Source organism: Rhinatrema bivittatum, chromosome 1 (genome assembly GCF_901001135.1).
Source record: "Rhinatrema bivittatum chromosome 1, aRhiBiv1.1, whole genome shotgun sequence".
Lineage (NCBI taxonomy): Eukaryota > Metazoa > Chordata > Amphibia > Gymnophiona > Rhinatrematidae > Rhinatrema > Rhinatrema bivittatum.
This window is the reverse complement of record NC_042615.1, coordinates 480,183,982-480,204,780: the sequence shown is the minus strand read 5'-3', so window position 1 is coordinate 480,204,780 and position 20,799 is coordinate 480,183,982. Positions and strand designations below refer to the sequence as shown.

The 20,799-nt window shown below is 42.3% G+C and overlaps 1 protein-coding gene across 1 annotated transcript in view; it reads left to right on the top strand.

The window, feature by feature from the left end:
* FOCAD (focadhesin) overlaps nucleotides 1-20,799 on the top strand; it is a 788,759-nt gene that overhangs the window by 39,079 nt on the left and 728,881 nt on the right. Inside the window, exon 4 of the mRNA XM_029606912.1 lies at nucleotides 1,813-1,967. Coding sequence (XP_029462772.1) covers nucleotides 1,813-1,967 — 155 coding nt within the window. The remainder of the gene's footprint in view (nucleotides 1-1,812; nucleotides 1,968-20,799) is intronic.

Sequence of the window (20,799 nt, the reverse complement as noted above, 5' to 3'; positions counted from 1 at the left end):
TCTTCTTTCTCTAGTGCCAGTAGGGAAACAGGAAATAGATATATAATACTTTTTACAAATAATAATAAAAACAAATTTAATTACCTTCCTTTTTTTATTTATTTTTTTTAAAGGCCCTGGTTCGTGTAGTACCCTTGGTTTTATTGTGTTATCAGTTGCACTATACATTTAGAAAGGCTTTGTTCTGTGTCTAATTGTTGCTTTGTTCGTTTATCAGGTATTCAGTTGGATTGGTTCTGATTTAATTGGAATGGGCAGCCAAGCTGTATATTGCATTGATTATTTACTGTTAGGTTACCGAGAGTGGACCAACTATTTTCAGCAGTTTGGTTGACAAATGCAAAAAATCCTTCAAGACAAATATATTATGGAATTTATTTATTTTATTTATTTATTTGAGTTTTTTTCTATACCGGCATTCACGGAGTTCGTATCATGTCGGTTTACATAAAACAAGGGGTGATCAATAAATTATAAACGTACATAACTATAACATGAGTATACATTTACAAAATATAACAAATTATAACAAGTGCTCAGAAAAAGCAGTTACAATAAAACAAGGATGGTTCTAACTGGGAGTAGAAGAAGAGGATGATAGAAGTTTAACAAGAAGTTTAACAAGAAGTAGAACGTGCAGTGGTTGGTAAGTCTGTATCAGTTTATTGGGTGATAATCAGTCTTGCTGTATTTGGCGGTCGAGCATCAGTCAGGGTCCGGAAAGGCTTTCTTGAACAGCCATGTCTTAAGTCTCTTTCTGAAGGTTGGAAGACATGGTTCCTGTCGTAATTCTAAGGGTATTGAGTTCCATAGTGGGGGACCTGCTGTAGAGAAGGCCCTGTCTCTCAGTGTTATATGTTGGGTGGTATTGGCGTGTGGTACCTGTAGATATTCTCTGTAAGCTTCTCTTATGGGTCTGTTGGAGGAGTGTTTTTTGAGAGCTATTTATAGATTGAGAGGAGCTAGTCCATGAATATTTTTGAAGATTGTGGTGAGGGATTTATGGATTATTCTGTAGTGGATTGGCAGCCAGTGAAGGTCTTTGAGTACTGGCGTAATGTGATCTCTTCTCCTCTTGTTCGTAAGGATTCTTGCTGCCGTGTTCTGAATCACTTGGAGAGGTTTAGTATGGGATGATGGGAGGCCTAGTAGAATAGCGTTGTAGTAATCTATTTTCGCAAAGATTATTGCTTGGAGCACTGTTCTGTAATCATGGAAATGAAATAGGGGTTTTATTCTTTTTAATGTGTGAAGTTTGTGGAAGCAGTCTTTAGTTGTTTGATTAATAAATGATTTTAGGTTTAGCCGGTTGTCTATCGAAACTCCTAGATCTCTTATTTTATTTATTTATTTATTTATTTTTAATTTTTATATACCGAAGTTCTAGTAGGGACTACAAATCACTCCGGTTTACATAAAACGAAGAACTTTTGAGATTTGTAAGTTGGCTGGCGGGTTCGTGGTGATTTTGCAGTTATCTGGAGAGATTAGCAGGAATTCACTTTTTGATTGGTTAAGAATTAGGTTTAAGCTGGATAGAAGGTCATTAATTTCTTGAAAACAGTTTTCCCACATTTCTCATACACATTACTACCATGGGTAGTAATGTGTATGAGAAATGTGGGAAAGCATTTGTTGCCGCGAAGGCATTTGTTGCCCATTTTCTTAAGTGAGAGAATTGTCAGGCCCTAAAGAGTTCTCCAGGCCAGAGGCCTTGGAAAGACCTGCTAAACTGTTTTGTTAATCTTAGCACTGAATAATCGCCAACATTCAGTTGGTGTTATAATTGTGTTTCCTCTGCTTTCATTTCAGACGCCTGCATTGAATGTACTGTGGGAGAAATGCTGCAGTGACCACGTGGTTGTGAGGGCTGCTTGCTGTGAGGCCTTGGTGGCACTTGTTGCTCAGGATCATGCAGACTTTAATTATGTGCTTAATGGAATTCTCAACTTGACTCCTTCTGCCAGGTATCTTCCAACTCATTTTTTCTTTTCTGACAAACAGTCCAAGTGATGAAGTACATTAGGATCTTTCTGACCTTATTAAGAAACATTGAGTCTAAGCCTCTCTCTCTTATCTTCAGCATTCTCATGTACTCCCAGGTCACCAAGTTCATAAAAAGTCAATTGAGTTCTTAATGATTCACAGATGAAACAGTTGCCTTTCATGTAACTAGGTGCCATTAAGGATCTTAATATGTATATATATATTGATGTTGTTTCTATAGTGTTGATGGTGTAAGTCTGGGGATTGGATTTTAAAGCAGATGTGTTTAGCACAATGGATTTTATTCTTTGTGCCCACTGCAGCAGGCTATCCTTCAAAACAGAAATGTGTGTAATAGCATTATCTACCATTCCAGCATGTTACCTACCTTCCCCCCCACACTCTCATTCTCTCTCATACACACACTAGCATTCAATGCTGTAGGTAAGAAATAACAGTATGCATAATTTTCCGAGGACAAGCAGTATGGCAGTCCCATAAGTGGGTAACAGCATCCAAAGGAGCCTGGCCCAGAATTTTTATGTCCGCATGCCATTATGCCACACACCCACGTGGTTACCCCTTCAGTCTCATCTTGTCTGCAGAGCCTACCTCTTAGAGGCCTGATTTTGGCAGGATTTGTTCATTGCGGTGCTCCTTGGTCTTTTTTTTATCCCTTTTTGTTGTTTCCTTTTGTCCTTGTGCCTGAGCAGTTCACTGGCCAGTACACTTGAAGGGCATCAACTGCTCGCAGTCATCAAGTTGCTCAATTTTGCTTCATTAATTTTCCATCCAGTCATGGATAAGCAAGCCGGCAGTTTCAAATTGTGCTCTAGCATGACAGGTTCATGTCTGTCATGAATTCTGATGATAGATGAGTCCTTTACATCTTGGCATTGCATGATATTCAGGAATGTCACCAGTGCATGACACCTAAAGGACACTGGTACTGGCTGGAGCTGATGAAGAAACACCTTGGGCACTAAAAGTTTGGCATGTTGGCAATGTATCGACTTCAAGACGGCATTGAATGAACATTGGGAAGGACCAAGGAGACACATCATTGTCTGCTTCCTCCCACCCAAAGGTCACTAGTTCTTTTTTTTAATTTCCTGTTATCTTAGAGGAGTTTCAATGCTAGGCATAGAGCAAAAGCAAAAAACATTCATTGGTCTCCATCAGTGCACAATACCAGGTGCAAGGACATTTTGTTTGTGGCCACGAATCCCATGTAGTGGTCCTGTGGAGAGGAGAGCTCTTTATTCAGTCCCAGGAACTGCATCAGTCTCTAGTGGTCTAGGTATGAGCCATCAAGATATTGGTTTCTCAGGAAGATGTGGCTACCCTTCCTGCCTCACAGTCTGTGTTGGCATTAGCAGTCTTTGAGGAGAGCCTCTGCAGGAAGATCCAGCAGGCCTTGGACAAAGTGATGTGAAGCCTCTGGATGTCTTCCAGTTTGTGAAGCCTCCTAAGGAGGTTGTGGACATCCCAGTTAATGAGATCCTTCAGGAGGTGAAGATGAGGATGTACCTTCTGTAGCTATTTGTTGACCTATATACGTTGGACCTGCTGAAACAGATGCTGGAAGTGCCTGAGCTGCTTCCTTAGAAGTAGCTTGATGACTTTATTCACTGGTGGGAAGGAAATGGAATGTGGAAAATATATGGCTCAGTTGACCTTTGTTGTTTTGGAGATGGCATGGAGATTGTGTGTGTCAATCTCTCTGCTGTGGAGATTGACACACACAGATTTGCCTGGCTGCAGGTCTCAAACCTTTGACCTGTGGTCCAGGAAAGACTCGCTGATGTACCATGCACTGGAGAGAACCTCTTTGGAGGATAGGGTTAAGGAAAAAGTGGTATGGATCCATGAGCACCATACAATGCTTCAGCAGCTCTTCACAGCCACTCCTGACCTGTTTCTTTTGTTAGGAGGTATCAGAGTATGGAGCTGACGATACCCTTTTGGCTGAAGGGCTTTATCCTCAGCCCTTTCAGTCCCTAAGATACAACCCACCAAATCTTTGGATGGAGTTTTGACTGGTGGGAGAGAGAACTTGCATTGCCATACTCCTGCTGGAGGATCTTCCCATCAGAGGCAGCTGAGGTGTTTTTGAAAACTATTGGCCCAGTGTAACTTTGGACATGTGGATCCTGGGCATCATAAGGAAAGGGGACAGATTACATCTATTTGGTGTTCCTCAAAATTGACTTCTGAACCTCGCTTTGGGATATTCTCCATATCAGGAGATGCTGCAGAAGTAGCTCTCTTCTCTCCTAGAGACCAATGCTGTCACATTCATTTCACGAGCAGCAAGAGGACAGGAATTGCACTCCAAGAAGTTCCTGATTCCAAAGAAAACAGGGAGACTGTCCCAGCTTATACCTAAGGGCCTTGAGTAAGTTTCTGAAAAGAAGTTCAAAATGGTTTCCTTGGACACCTACCAAGGAAACCATCAAGTGAGAACCTCTAATACTACTCACTGTGAAGAAGTTCTTCGGAGAGATAGCTGTGTTGGTGTTGCAAAAATGACAAGAGGCTGATGGCACCTTATTGACTAACCAGTTTGAGACATGTGCTTTCAAGGACAGAGTCCATGTCATCAGATGTAGCTGACGTGCCACCCGCCTCTTGTCATTTTTACTCATTGCGAAGACTTTGTTGTCATAGCTCCCTTTTAGCCAAGACAAGTTTGGTTCTCTCTCCTGAAGGGAGATATCCATCTGGGAATCAATCAAACAGGGGATTCTCCAGATCTAATCACTCAGGATCATGAGTGGTTGTACCATTTAAAAACCAGGCTTTCTCAGTCTGGATGTTGAGAGGGTAGCTCTGCAACCCTTGGATCTGTCAGTGGCAATGTCTCTGTTCTCTTAGCTTCAAAAAGGGAATCCACAAGGAAGTCCTATGGACTAAAATAAAGGAGTTTTGCCTTGTGGTATGAGCAAAATGCCTTAGATCCTTTCTTCTACACAAAAACTGCTTGATTACCTTCTGCCTTTGTCCCAGGTTGGATTTTAAGACCAGCTCAGTAAGGGTTCACCTCATTGCAACTGGAGCCTATTATCATGTAGAAAATAGACTCATTTCAGTACCTCCTTTGTTTGTTCAATTTTATGCAGGGCTTGCTTCATTTGAAGCCTCCCATCAGGCCTCTTGCTGTGTCTTGGGACTTCAGTGTAATACTGACCCAGCTGATGAAAGCTCCCTTTCGAGCCACTGCACTGCTGTGAACTGAAGTACTTGACGTGGAAGATTACATTTTTGGTGATGTCACTTTAGTGAGCTCCAGGATCTAGTAACTTATCCACCTTTTTACTAAGTTTTATCATGATAGGATGGTTCTGTACACTCATCCTAAGTTTCTGCCTAAGGTAGTGTCAGAATTCCATCTTAACCAAACATTCGCAGGCCATATGTCCACCAAGGTGAACAAACATTGGACTGGAAGATAATCTTGGCCTTCTACCTGGAGCAAGCTGAAGCCCATAGAATGTCTATCAAGGTTTTTGTTTCTTTTGATGCCAACTGGGGTTTCCTGTTACCAAACAGACTTTATCCAGTTGGCTGATACGATAGCATCTCCTTCTGTTTTGCCCGGGTGGGCCTGAATCTGATGGGTCACATCAAAACTTAGAGGCACTGTCGATAGCCCACCTAGGATTGGTCTCCATGGATGAGATCTGCAAAGCTGCGACATGGAGTTCTTTCCACACAGTCACACTGCATTACTTTTTTGACAGGAACGCCAGTGCGACAGTAGGTTCAACCTGTCTGTCCTGTAGAAGCTCTTTGAGGTCTAGAACCCAAATCCACTCCCTTCTAGGTCCTGTTGTTTCTTTTCCAGGCTGACCCACATAGGAAAAAATAAAAATAAAATATTTTTGTTGCCAACAAAAACAATTGTCATGCCTATTGGTACTGCTTTTTTTTTTCTTTTTTTTTTCTTCTTTGAAGCAGTCTAGTCAGCGATTCCTCACCTGTGAGGAATGCCATCCTGCTTGTCCTGTGAGAAAGCAGAGTTGCTTACCTGTAACAGGTGTTCTCTGAGGACAGCAGGATGTCATGCCTCATGAAACCCGCCTGCCTCCTCTTGGAGTTGGTTTCTCCTTATTTAAGCTAAGAAGTAAGACTGAAGGAGCACCTGCATGGACATGTGGCATAATGGCATGCTGAGTATGCCCAGTGAAACACCATCAAAATTCATTAGATGGAGCCCAGCCTGGAACTTTTATGTCAAAGTTTCTAGAATTTTGACTGTGTTTCACCGGGCATTCTCAGTATGCCATTATGTCACACATCCATGCGGGTGCCCCATCAGTCTTACTTCTTAGCTTAAATAAGGAGAAGCCAATTCTAACAGGAGGCAGGTGGGTTTCATGAGGACTGACATCCTGCTGTTCTCAGACAACACCTGTTACAGGTGAGTAGCTATTTAATATATGATACTGTACGCATTTCCTTCATTTTAGTAGATTCTGAAACTATTTTCTATAAAGATGAAAAACGGATATTAATAATTTCCTTTATTTCAATATTCCAGCTGTTTCCTTTCTTTCACCGTAGTAATTAGGGCTCAAATCTTTGACACCTGGAAACCCATCAGACTACTTACTCCATGTGACCTCGAGCGAGCTGTCTTAACTTCATGTACAGTATATAAACCTTCAGTAATCTTCACTTCCCTGTTATCTCACAATGGATAAGTAGCAGTGTTTTGACATCTGCCTCATTTGCACCCAAGAAACACTCAGTATTACTTGTGAATTGCTACAGCAAGACAGCATTGATGGATGCTTGCATATAAAGTCAAGCTCCTCTGCTGTTATATCTGAGCATGTTATCTGTCATTGTTGTCTTCATTTAGATTCTAATCACTGTTTCTATATGATCCTATATCTGTTTCTCTTTTTTTCTCTGTAACTTGTGTGCCATTTATTTTATTTTCTTATGCTTCTGAACTCCCTGTTCATGCACTGTGATGTGCAAGGATGGCATGTCACAGTATAATTATAATAATGGTGCTGATTATGCTATCATAGTCACAGCAAACACACACCTTGCTTGCAGTTTGGATGACTTGTAAAGCACTCCAGCCAGTGGAACCAATTGACAAGCTTGAAAGATTTCTTCCTCAAAGTGCTTAGAATCTAATTGGACCTCTTTTAAACTTGTTGTCTGGTCAGTATTTAATAGCTCACCTCAGTATTTTCTGGCAAATAAAGTACAGATCAAGCCAGTGGTTTGAATCTGGGCCCCCAGGGGAAAGAAAATTAGGGAAAGCAAAGAGAGAGAGGGGTTGAACGTAGGAACACAGCATGACTTCCCAAAGGTCACATGTAGAGAGAGTGACTGAAAGGGTATGCACACCAGGGAACTAAAATGTTTCTCAGACATCCCACAGGAGAGTAGGTTAGACCATGGAATATATGTGTCGTCCTGTTTATTAGGAAGATTAAGATAGAAATTCAGACAGATTTCCTCTTGGTACAAATAAAGTCAGACTTTCTTACTTTTGGTTTGTTTCCAGTTAGGCGAAGGTGGAATATCTCTGAAATTTGGTTAAAAGCACATTGGGCTCACTACTACTGGCTCCACAATTCCCTTGCTGCTTTTACAACAGTAGCAGCAATAGTCGAGGGACCATTGCAGTAGCAGCAGAACATAAGAACATAAGAAATGATCTCCTAGGGCACCAACCACTAGGGGGCGGCGAAGAACAGCCATTTGGGGCTGCGAGCAGAGCCTATATTGCTTGTGGCCAAGAGGAGTAGAGACTCGGTGGGCCACGAGCAGAGCCCATCGTGCTTATGTTCCAGAGAAGCATAGAATCAGCTGGCTGTGAGCAGTGCCCATCCTCCTCGTGGCCGAGAAAAGCAGACACTCGGAGGTCCACGACTGGTGTCTCAGAAAATGAGGTCGGGGCCGTGGCCAGAACCAAGGGGGGAGAGAGGGGGGTGGGTGCAAGGCAGAATTTTTGCCTAAGGTGCCTGACACCTGTGCACCGGCCCTGTCTGAATCAGATCAATGTCTATTGAGCCAACATTTTATCTCCGATAGTGGCCAGTTTGAGTCACAAGTACCTAGCAGATCCCATAAAGGAGATCTATTTCCTGTTACTCCCAAGGGTAGGAATAACTTTCTTTAGTCTACCTGGCTAATAGTGTTTATAGAATTTTTCTTCAAGAACTGGTCCAACCTTCTTTTAAACCCTACAATGTTAGTTTTCTTGACCACGTCCTCTGGCAACAGATTCCACAGCTTGACTGAGCGCTGACTGAAAAACTACTTTCTGTGATTGTTTTAAATTTGCTGGTTATAAGTTTCAGGAGTGTCCCCTTGTTTTAGTATCATTTGAAAAGGTAAATAACTGTCCTTTAGTTACCCATTCAACCCCATGATTTTATAAACTTCTATCATGTCCCCTCTCAGATATCTCTTGTCCAGACTAAAGAGCCCTAACCTGCATAGCCTCTCATCCTAGTAGAGCTTTCTATTCTCTTTATCATTTTGTTGCCCTCTTCTGCATCTTTTCTAGTTCTGCTATGTCTTTGCTGAGATGGAACGACCAGAACTGCACACAATATTCGGGGTATGATTGCACCATTGATACAGAGGCTATATGATATTTTCTGTTTTATTCTCCATTCCTTTTCAGATCATTCTTAACATTTTCTTTGCTTTTTTGATCACCACTGCACACTGAGCCCAGGATTTCAATGAATTGTCCACAAAGACTAAGGTTTTTTTATGGGTGCTAACTCCCAATGCAAAACCCAACATTGAGTACCTGTAGTTAGGATTATTTTTCACTTTGCACTTTTCCACATTAAATTTCATCTGCCATTCGGTTGCCCAGTCTCCTAGTCTCACAAGGTCCTTGTGCAGTTCATTGCAATCTGCTGCTGTTTTAACAACTTTGAATAATTTTGTGTAATCTGCAGATTTGATTATCTCGCTTGTCATTCCCTTTTCCAGATAATTTATGAATGTTTAGCAGGCCCCATTCAGGTGTATCATATCGGATTGCATGAGAAAACTACTGTGCAGCATTACCCTTCCATATGGACTAAGTAGCACTAGAGCTAACCGAGGTAGTCACTGTATTAACAGCAGGCCCCGACATTGACCAGGGCACAGCACATCTTCCAGAATGATTCATCATAGTAGTAGGCTCCCTGCTCCATTCAATCTAAGTTTAATTTACTTATGGAAGCCACTGTGATAGCAGTAGACTCTTTGAGCCAGTCAGCGGAAACAGGAAATAACTGAAAACAGCAAGACACTCTGATCAACCTGCAGGGCCTGTGGTAGAGGCAGGCCTTGCATTTTAAAATAGTTTTCCAGAGGAATTGTTAGTTACTTAAGTAAAGGCCTAACCAGTCATATTCAACCAATAGCCGGATAACTTGCCACTAAATGGTCTACTGAATATTGGCCTCAACGCCTTTTCTCTTCTGCTGGAACAAGAAATAAAGAAATCTGGAACAAGAAAAAATTCTTGTTGCTCAAGCCAGAAGGTCCTTTCTGTGGTATCAGAGGAACAGTCTTTCTTAGGGAATATCCTAGGATCCAGTTCTCTGGCAAATTATAACTACAGATACTGTCACAAAAGGATGAGGGGCTTACTTTTAACAACCAACAATTCAAAGGCACTGCTCAATAGAAGAATCCAAGTTTTCATAAATCAATGGAAAATGAGATTCAGAAGTTTTATAATCAACAAAACTGACAGAATTCGGTGAGATTACATGGACACTTCCACATTCATAAGTAAGGTGGCACTAGGAATAAAGCATTAAGTTGGGAAATAAGCAGAGCTTTCATCTGGACTTTACAATTTCTTTCAGGTATTTTGGCAATGCAGGCGTTCAGATACTTAAACAAAATTGTTTTTCGGATATTCTTATTTTCTTTGCAAGAGTTTTCCTATGTGCAGGTGCAGTTAGTGCATAAAAAAATAGTATTAAGCAATACCCAAAACAATCTTGGGCATAAGAGAAACTTTCAAAACTGAACAAACTGTTCAGTAAATGTTTTTTTCTTTGCAGCTTTTCCATGTGTGACTTACGACAGGGTTTATATCCTATCTTATTTGGAAGTATGTGACGTTTTCCAGTCTAGTAGGTAGAAGAATTAGGGAAGTCTTCTTCAATTCCCAATAGTGTCAGTCAGAGATGGGCAGAAAGGAATAAATGTCCATTGTGGTGGAGCCCTTAGGAGTAGGAGAACCAGGATTCCTACCATATCCCTTTTTTGCTGTTGTAAAAGAAGCAGGGCATGGTATAGAAGCTGCTGTGAAAAGAGAGCATGCATTCCCAGAACCTGATGCAGGTAAGACATGAGTGAAAAGAAAGTGAGCTGAACTTTACTCATGTATTTAATTAAAAAAAAACAAAAACCAAATTTAACTCCTGATGCAGTGTAATGGTCTGCTTATGCAGCGTTGCTCAAGCCAGTCCTGGATAACCTATAGCAATCTGATTTTCTGGATATCTGAAATGAATATGTATATGAGAGGTTTGCATGCAAACCTATTTCATGCGTGCTCATTATAAATATCATGAAAACTAGACTGGCTAGGGACTATCCTAAGAATGGTTTGAGAAACATTGTTCTAATGTATCAGGAGCTTAAAAACATACACTTACCAAAAAATGTGTGCCCAAAAATGTGTGCTTAGCATGCAAAAAACATGATTTATGCACCTAAATAAATACTAGCAAATTACAATAAGGTAACCTGGAGTCTAATGTACTACAGAAAAAATATTAACACTCCAACAAATGTTAGTACCACCTGAAAATGAATATGTGAATGAGGGAAAAGACCTCGTATGCCTCCAAAAAGTAGGACTTAAGTAGTCCTACCCATTTTAGGAATTATCATTAGTCATAAAAATCAACCTCCTTAAATGTCACTTTAACATTTAGAAAATCTTAAATTGTGAAAAAACATATCTTAAATGTAAATTTTCAAAATAAAGTCCTCCGAGTAATAACTGTAGTCCGATGTGGCCAACATTTTGCCAAGAATGACTGTGTCAGGAGCCCATCTTTAAAAGAGGAAAAAATGAGGGGTCACATGATGACTGGCTAACAGGGCAGATGTGTTTCCTCGAGCTCTGTGTCCCACTCCATTTTAATGTTCTAAATTTCCTACTCTTAACTATCTTTTCTGGGAAAGCTGAAATTCAATCGATTTTCCAATGCATGAGAAGCAGTCCATGGATAACTTTTGTGAAAAATGGTAAAGATATGTTGACGAAAACAAGGAAAGCAACACTTGGAAAAATTGAAATCGGCGGAGGCCCCTGTTGAAAAAGATAAAGGCGAACTGGTAATGATAGTCTGAGGTTGTGGCTAAATTTCTTCTCCGATGCGTGACTGACGTCTTAGATAATAAATTAGCTAAGGTACAATCCGCGATTGAGGATCTGAGAGACAAAATGGTCGCTTATAACCAGTGTATTACTGTTGCTCAGCAAAAATTGGAAGGCCAAGAAATGGAAATAGTGGGCTTGAATGAAAAGTTGCTACAGCTACTAAAACACAAAGATAAATTGGAGGTGTGAATAGACTATCAAGAGAATAGAAGCCACTATAATAATATTTGGATTTTGGGATTACCGGAATCTATTAAAGATTGTGAATTGCAAAATATTTGTGAGACACTGATACCGGAGAAATTGATAGTATGTCTGTATTTTTCTGTCTAGGTGTGGTACGTCTGTGACTCTATGCTTGTCTGGGTGTTGGGTTTCTGTCTCTCTGTGGGGTAACTGTGGCTGTCTGTCTGTTTGGGTGTCTCTTTCACTCTGTTGGTCTGGGTATGAGGCATTTGTTTCTCTGTCTGGGTATGGGGTATCTGCCTTTCGGTGTCTGTGTACGTGTGAGCTTACTCCTTTTATCAAATTTAAGAGACAAAAAGTGGGGGCTTTGAGCCATTGGTTGTCAGTGTGGCTGCCTGGTAAATACTCTTCATGTGTTTATATTATTTATATATAGATAGAGAGAGGTGCATCAACCCATCTTGGGTGGGCCCCAACCAATTGCATGAATGGAAGGGGGATTGCGGTTCAAAACGTTTGTTCGTCCCTGCAATAGTAGATACTGTGAATAACATAATAAAAAAAGAGTAGTATCTTTAATATATGATGGTATCTGTTCCACAAAAGGTCTCACAGATAGATATCCAAATTTGGATCAATGTTCCACCAAAGTCATTTGTGGAAATGAAAGGTTTTCCTGGAACATCTATTGACAATTTATGTAGAAAGTTGGTATTTTCGGTCAAGATTTATTAAAAAAATAATATTTATGCAGTGCTAGAAAACCATCATGCATGAGTTTTCTTGTAGTCTGCTTTCTAAACGCGAGAAGGATGTTATGAAAACCTTAAAAATGACTCTTCCATTGTGATCAAGCTTGCTAGTAAAGGGGGACCTCTAGTTATATTGAACTGTGATGATTATCCTAAGGAAGTTCACTGTTAACTTTCAGATCTCTCTTGTTATAAATAAAATTACAGATGGATCCTACCAAAAAATTACAGACATTGATTCTTCAGACCATAATGAAAGCCTACTTTTTGGAGGCATCCAAAGTCTTCTTCCTCCTTCATATATTAATTTTCGGGTGGGAAAACATTTGTTGGGGAGTGTTTAATATTTTTTCTTTAGTGTATAAATCCCAAGTACAAGACCCTTGCACCATAAACTCCAGGTTCATTCCCATAAACAGACATTAGTCCCAGAAAATTCACTTTTCCTCTGAGCAGGAGTTACATTTCTGGCTTTAAGAGAACATTCATAAAGGTTAAACATTTCGCTGCATTGAGGACTATTAGCTAATGCCTTGATTAACATGGGATTTGCATGGAGAAATGCTAATTTGTGCACACGTTTTTATTCAAGTTCGAGTGCACAAAGACAGGAAACAGAGAGTAGGATTACATGGGCAATTTTCTCAGTGGAAGGGAGTGGACAGTGGAGTGCCTCAGGGATCTGTATTGGGACCCTTACTGTTCAATATATTTATAAATGATCTGGAAAGAAATACGACGACTGAGATAATCAAATTTGCAGATGACACAAAATTGTTCAGAGTAGTTAAATCACAAGCAGATTGTGATAAATTGCAGGAAGACCTTGTGAGACTGGAAAATTGGGCATCCAAATGGCAGATGAAATTTAATGTGGATAAGTGCAAGGTGATGCATATAGGGAAAAATAACCCATGCTATAATTACACGATGTTGGGTTCCATATTAGGTGCTACAACCCAAGAAAGAGATCTAGGTGTCATAGTGGATAACACATTGAAATCGTCGGTTCAGTGTGCTGCGGCAGTCAAAAAAGCAAACAGAATGTTGGGAATTATTAGAAAAGGAATGATGAATAAAACGGAAAATGTCATAATGCCTCTGTATCGCTCCATGGTGAGACCGCACCTTGAATACTGTGTATAATTCTGGTCGCCGCATCTCAAAAAAGATATAATTGCGATGGAGAAGGTACAGAGAAGGGCTACCAAAATGATAAGGGGAATGGAACAACTCCCCTATGAGGAAAGACTAAAGAGGTTAGGACTTTTCAGCTTGGAGAAGAGACGACTGAAGGGGGATATGATAGAGGTGTTTAAAATCATGAGAGGTCTAGAACGGGTAGATGTGAATCGGTTATTTACTCTTTCGGATAGTAGAAAGACTAGGGGACACTCCATGAAGTTAGCATGGGGCACATTTAAAACTAATCGGAGAAAGTTCTTTTTTACTCAACGCACAATTAAACTCTGGAATTTGTTGCCAGAGAATGTGGTTCGTGCAATTAGTATAGCTGTGTTTAAAAAAGGATTGGATAAGTTCTTGGAGGAGAAGTCCATTACCTGCTATTAAGTTCACTTAGAGAATAGCCACTGCCATTAGCATTGGTTACATGGACTAGACTTAGTTTTTGGGTACTTGCCAGGTTCTTATGGCCTGGATTGGCCACTGTTGGAAACAGGATGCTGGGCTTGATGGACCCTTGGTCTGACCCAGTATGGCATTTTCTTATGTTCTTATGTTCTTATTTGTGTGATAAATTTCTTGTTAAATTGGAAGTAAAATCGTATGCACAGTAGAGCACACCTTCCTTATATTGGCCTTCCAGAGGGATATTCAGAGTAAAACCGGAGGGAGAGAATGCTGTGGTAAAGAACTGGATGGAGAAAGGAAAGTGAATTTTTTTTTTCCTCTTTTGTCACATCAAGCCTTAGTATGGTTTTGATTGAAATGCTGCTGGTCAAGAACTCTACATGACATTTAAAACTATGAGCCTTAGAAGAATGTTTACTGGGTAAACACAGTCTGTTCTAAGAGGAGTCCTATGGGGGAAGTGTACTCTTATTTCTAAGCTGGCTTTTGTACCTGAATATGTTGCTGTAAGAGCACTGCAGAGGTTAATGTTTGATTGCAAATCTGTGAAAATATGAAGAAACAATTATTTTCTAAACCATGGGAAGAATTGAGAGAGACAGGAACTGCAATCTACACTTAATATAGAGACTAGTGGGTCTGTTATGAGGCCCTGCCAGTCAAGTGTTCCAGAGGGCCTTGTAGATTATCTGTCTAGTACTCCCAGCTCTATGGTCCACACATCCTGCTGGTGGCCATCTTGTTCATATTTGGACACAGTTATATTCCAGAACTGCACTTTGCCAAAGCTTGGTCTTATGTTCAGTCCTAGATTGCTTCATGTATCCCATGTTCCTGTTTGGTCCTACTTTACTTCATGTATTCTGTCCTACAGTGGTCCTACGCTGCCATAGAAAGAAGACTGCCTTCTTTCTATGGCAGTCTTCATATTTTCAGATTTGGGTTCTACACTATCTTAGTGTGTGCCTCTGTCTCCCGTTGTTCTAATCTAAGTCTTACCAGCCGCTAGCATCTGAGGGCTCAACCTGAGGGGAAAGGTGGCTGTCTTAAGCAGAAGACACTTTTCCCTGCTCCATTTAGAATCCATCAGTCTTGCCCTGAATGTGCACCATCGTTTTGGTCACACCTCTGGCAGCCTAAGCCAAGCTCATATCGAGCTCTGGCCAAATAGACCTCACAGAGTGTTGCCTGTTCCCCAAGGACAAGCAGTCCTCACGCGTGGGTGATATCATCTGATGGAGCCTGGCAAAGAAAACTTTTCTCAAAGTTTCTAGAACTTTGAATCTCTCTTAATATGCTTGAGTATGCATTATACCACATGGCCATGCGGGGTCTAGTCAGTCTTTCTTTTTCCTGGTGTTTCACAGTGAATGAGCTCTCACTCTGTTCCTTGTTTTTAAGAATTTTCTAGTGATTTTTCTGGTGTTTTTCATCTCAAAGTTGTCGTCAGCATTGTAAGGTGATGCAGGGTCCCTTGGTTCTCCCCTCTGTCTTCCCTAGGTAGATTTTTTGACCTTTTGAAGTAAGTTTCTTTTCATTGTCAATCCCTGGGGCACCTGTGCACTTGATGTCTGCTGGCCATTGAGGACCAACACCATCAATTTCGAACTGGCATCACTTTTGTTTCATGACATCGGAGTTCCAGCGATGCCCTCTGTATGGGAAGACGATGTCTATCACGGATCCACATGATAGATGTGTCCTCTGCTTGGGGGCATCGCATGACATCTGGGCTTGCCACAAATGCGCACAGATGACCCAAAAAGAACACAGGGCCCACATGGAGGAGATCTTGGAGCTGCACCAATGGCCCTCGAACATAAGAAATTGCCATGCTGGGTCAGACCAAGGGTCCATCAAACCCAGCATCCTATTTCCAACCGAGGCCAAACCAGGCCACAAGAACCTGGCAAGTACCCAAACACCAAGAAAATCCCAAACTACCGATGCCAGTAATAGCAGAGGCCATTCCCTAAGTCAACTTGATTAATAGCAGTTAATGGACTTCTCTTCCAAGAACTTATCCAAACCTTTTTTAAACCCAGCTACACAAATTGCACTAACCACATCCTCTGGCAACAAACTCCAGAGCTTAATTGTGTGTTGAGTGAAAAAAGCAAGCAGCACATTTAAGACTAATCAGAGAAAATTCTAACTTCATGGAGTTGCCCCCTAATCCTTCTATTATCCGAAAGTATAAATAATCAGTTCACATCTACTTATTCAAGACCTCTCATGATTTTAAAGATCTCTATTATATCCCCCCCTCAGCCATCTCTTCTCCAAGCTGAACAGCTCTAACCTCATAGGGGAGCTGTTCCATCCCCTTTATCATTTTGGTTGCCCTTCTCTGTACCGTCTCCATCGCAACTATATCTTTATTGAGATGCGGCGACCAGAATTGTACACAGTATTCAAGGTGTGGTCTCACCATGGAGCGATACAAGGGCATTATGACATTTTCTGTTTTATTAACCATTCCTTTCCTAATAATTCCTAACATTCTGTTTGCTTTTTTGACTGCTGCAGCATACTGAGCTGACGATTTCAAAGTATTATCCCCTATGATGCCTAGATCTTTTTCCTGGGTGGTAGCTCCTAATATGGAACCTAACATCATGTAACTACAGCAAGGGTTATTTTTCCCTATATGCAACACCTTGCACTTGTCCACATTAAATTTCATCTGCCATTTGGATGCCCAATCTTCCAATCTCACAAAGTCCTCTTGCAGTTTATGACAATCCGCTTGTGATTTAACTACTCTGAATAATTTTGTATCATCTGCAAATTTGATTACCTCACTTGTCATATTCATTTCCAGATCATTTATAAATATATTGAAAAGCATCGGTCCAAGTACAGATCCCTGAGGCACTCCACTGTTTACCCTTTTCCACTGAGAAAATTGACCATTTAATCCTACTCTCTGTTTCCTGTCTTTTAACCAGTTTGTAATCCATGAAAGGACATTGCCTCCTATCCTTTAATTTTTGTAGTTTTCTTAGAAGCTACCAGGGTATCTGCAGCTGCTATCTCGGCAAGACGATGGGCCTGGTTCAAGTCTTCCGACCTTCGCCCTGAATTACAAGACAGACTATCCAACCTGCCTTGTGTAGTGGATAATTTGTTTGGCGAGCAGATTCAGCGAACAGTGGCGGAACTCAAGAATCATCATGAGACCTTAAGACAGCTCTCTCTGATACTTTCTGAATACTCTTCAAAACCCTTCCGGAAGGAATCTAAGACGTCATTCTTCCACCCGAAAAAATCCTACCCGACACCATCTAGAACCTGTTCTACGAGACCGTTTCAAAAAGCCCAGTCTAGTCAGACACGAAAACAAAAACCGCAAGCAGCTCCTTAGCCGGGCCCTGCTTCCGGTTTTTGACTCCTGCATAGAGAGCAGCAGCCAGATTCCATTGCCCCGCATACAAGTGGGAAGTCGATTGTGCCATTTCAACAACAGGTGGCACTCCATCATCTCAGACCAGTGGGTCCTGGTGATAATTTCTCAGGGTTATCGTCTGAACATTCTCTCCATTCCACCGGACTCCCACCTCTACTGACGTGGAGAACATCCGATCACTCCATCCTTCTGGAACAGGAGGTCTCCCTCCTCCTCCTCCTCCAGTCCAAGGCAATAGAACCAGGAACCTACTCTCAGCACGGCCTAGGGTTCTATTCCCGGTACTTTCTAATCCCCAAAAAATCGGGAGGCATTCGTCCAATTCTGGACCTACGTGCCCTCAATAAGTACCTCCAGTGAGGGAAGTTGAAAATGGTAACCTTAGGCTCTCTTCTTCCTCTTCTACAAAGAGGAGACTGGCTCTGCTTTCTAGACCTCCAGGACACATACACTCATATCGCGATAATTCCATCTCATCGCAAATACCTGAGGTTTCTAGTAGGCCCCAATCACTATCTGTACCGAGTACTTCCATTCGGCCTCGCATCTGCACCACGAGTCTTCACAAAATGCCGTGTTGTAGTTGCACCTTCCTCAGGACTCAAGGTGTTCACGTCTACCCCTATTTAGACGATTGGTTGATCAGGGCTCCCACTCAGCAAACTGCTCTGTCGTCCCTGCATCTTACCTTACACACTCTAATCTTGCTAGGATTTCTCATCAATTACAACAAATCCTACTTAGTCCCATCACAAACCTTGTCGTTCATTGGGGCAGACTTGGACACATTGCAGGCAAAGGCTTTTGTGCCTCGACAGCGAGCTCTCACTCTCGTGTTTCTTGCACACCAGCTGCAGTCTCAGCACTCCACGACTGCATACCACATTCTCATCCTACTGGGACACATGGCGTCCTCAGTTCAGGTCACCCCAATGGCCCGCTTGGCCATGAGAGTCATGCAATGGACTCTAAGGTCACAATGGACTCAATCCATTCAGCCCCTGTCGACCATTGTCCACGTAACAGACTCACTCAGTCAGTCTCTCGCCTGGTGGAGAAATCAGGTCAATCTCCTCCAAGGCTTGCCCTTCCAGACTCCAGATCCTCAAATAACTCTCACCACCGATTCTTCCAACCTCGGCTGGGGAGCCCATGTGGCCGATCTGCAGACACAAGGATCTTATTTATTTATTTATTTATTTTTACTTTTTATATACCGATGTTCCTGTAAAGAATACATATCGCACCGGTTTACAAGGAACTGAACAGTCACCTCCAGGGCGGAAATACATTAAAAAATCTTGGTCTCCAGAGGAAGCCAAACACCAAATCAATTTCCTGCTCTCAGGGTATTTCAGGATTGCCTCTCCAATCAAGTCATCCTGATCCAGACGGACAGCCAGGTGGCCATGTGGTACATCAACAAACAGGGAGGGACGGGCTCCTACCTTCTGTGTCAGGAAGCTGCACAGGTATGGGCGGAGGCCCTCTCCCACTTGATGTACCTCAGGGCCACTTACTTGCCGTGAGTGGACAATGTGTTGGCAGACAAGCTGAGTCACACCTTTCAACCACACGAGTGGTCTCTCAACCCCTCAGTAGCGAACTCCATCTTCCAACAATGGGGTTATCCTCAAATAGACCTCTTTGTGTCACCTCAAAATCGCAAAGTAGACAACTTCTGCTCTCTCTCACTCGCAGCCAACACTATCAGCCAAGAGACGCGTTCTCCCTATCATGGGCAACCGGTCTCCTATATGCATTCCCTCCACTTCCACTTCTCTCGAAGACTCTCGTGAAGTTACTCGGGACAAGGGAACCATGATCCTGATAGCACCTCACTGGCCACGCCAAGTGTGGTTTCCAATACTTCAGAATCTCTCCATTCGCAGGCACATTCCCTTGGGAAAAGACCCGCTTCTAATCACTCAAAACGACGGGTGCCTACGCCACCCCAGTCTTCAAGCCTTGTCCCTGACGGCATGGATGTTGAAAGGTTAATCCTTCAGCCACTTAACCTTTCTGAACCAGTTTCCCGGGTCCTGATTGCTTCACGGAAGCCTTCCACGAGAAAATCTTATTCTTACAAATGGACCAGGTTTACGTCATGGTGCTCTTCTCAGTCCCTTGACCCCTTTACCTGTCCAATCACGAAGTTTCTGGACTATCTCTGGCATTTGTCAGGTCTAAAAACTTCCTCCATCAGGATGCATGTCAGTGCAGTAGCCACCTTCCATAAAGGTATCGGGGATGTTTCCATATCAGTACAACCCCTTGTCACATGTTTTTTTTGAAGGGCTTGCTTCACCTCAAGCCTCCTCTGTGTCCTCCGGCCCCTTCTTGGGACCTCAATCTAGTTTTGGGTCGGCTCATGAAACCACCATTCGAGCCTCTTCAATCCTGTGACCTTCAATATCTCACATGGAAAGTAATTTTCCTTTTGGCAATCAATTCCGCTCACAGAGTTAGTGAATTACAGGCTCTAGTTACCTATCCGCCTTACACTAAACTTCTGCCGGACAAGGCGATACTCCACACTCACCCTAAATTCTTGCCTAAGGTAGTTTCAGAGTTTCATCTCAATCAATCCATTATACTACCTACCTTTTTTCCCAGGCCCCATTCCAATCCAGGAGAGCAGGCTCTGCATACCCTTGACTGTAAACGGGCTCTAGCTTTTTACCTAGACTGTATAGTGGCCCAGAGGGAAAGCTCTCAATTATTTGTCTCTTTCCATCCTATCAAATTGGGGCAGCCTGTGGGTAAACAGACTCTCTCCTCCTGGTTGGCGGACTGCATATCCTTTTGCTATCAGCAAACAGGCATTCTACTTCAAGACCGTGTTAAAGCACACTCTGTGAGGGCCATGGTGACTTCAGTAGCACACCTACGCTCTGTGCCGCTTCCTGACATTTGCAGGCGCTGCAACTTGGCGTTCTCTCCATACCTTTACAACCCATTATTGCTTAGATAAAGCCGGAAGACAAGATTCCATCTTCGGCCAGTCTGTCTTGCGCAACCTATTTACAACGTGACATACCAACACCCTTCTGCCTGCCCGGTGGGGTTCAGGATGCCCTCGGCCAAATTTCATCCCAGGCCTAGTGCCTTGCATGCCTGTGTATATTTTGTGCATACTCGGACATCCTCAGCTTGGTAGTCAACCATATGTGAAGACTACCATCCTGCTTGTCCTGTGAGAAAGCAAATGTTGCTTACCTGTAACAGGTGTTCTCACAGGACAGCAGGATGTTAGTCCTCATGAAACCCGCCCGCTGCTCTGCGGTGTTGGGTTCGTAACGTTTTCTTATTTTATTTTTGGCACTACCTGTAGCTTTTTTACAAGACTGAAGGGGGACCCCTGCTGGTTGCAGGGTTAGTGCCATGCTGGGCATGCCCAGTAGGGGCCAGTCAAAGTTCTGGAAACTTTGACAGAAGTGTTCTGTGATTGGGCTCCATCCTGTGATGTCACCCATATGTGAGGACTA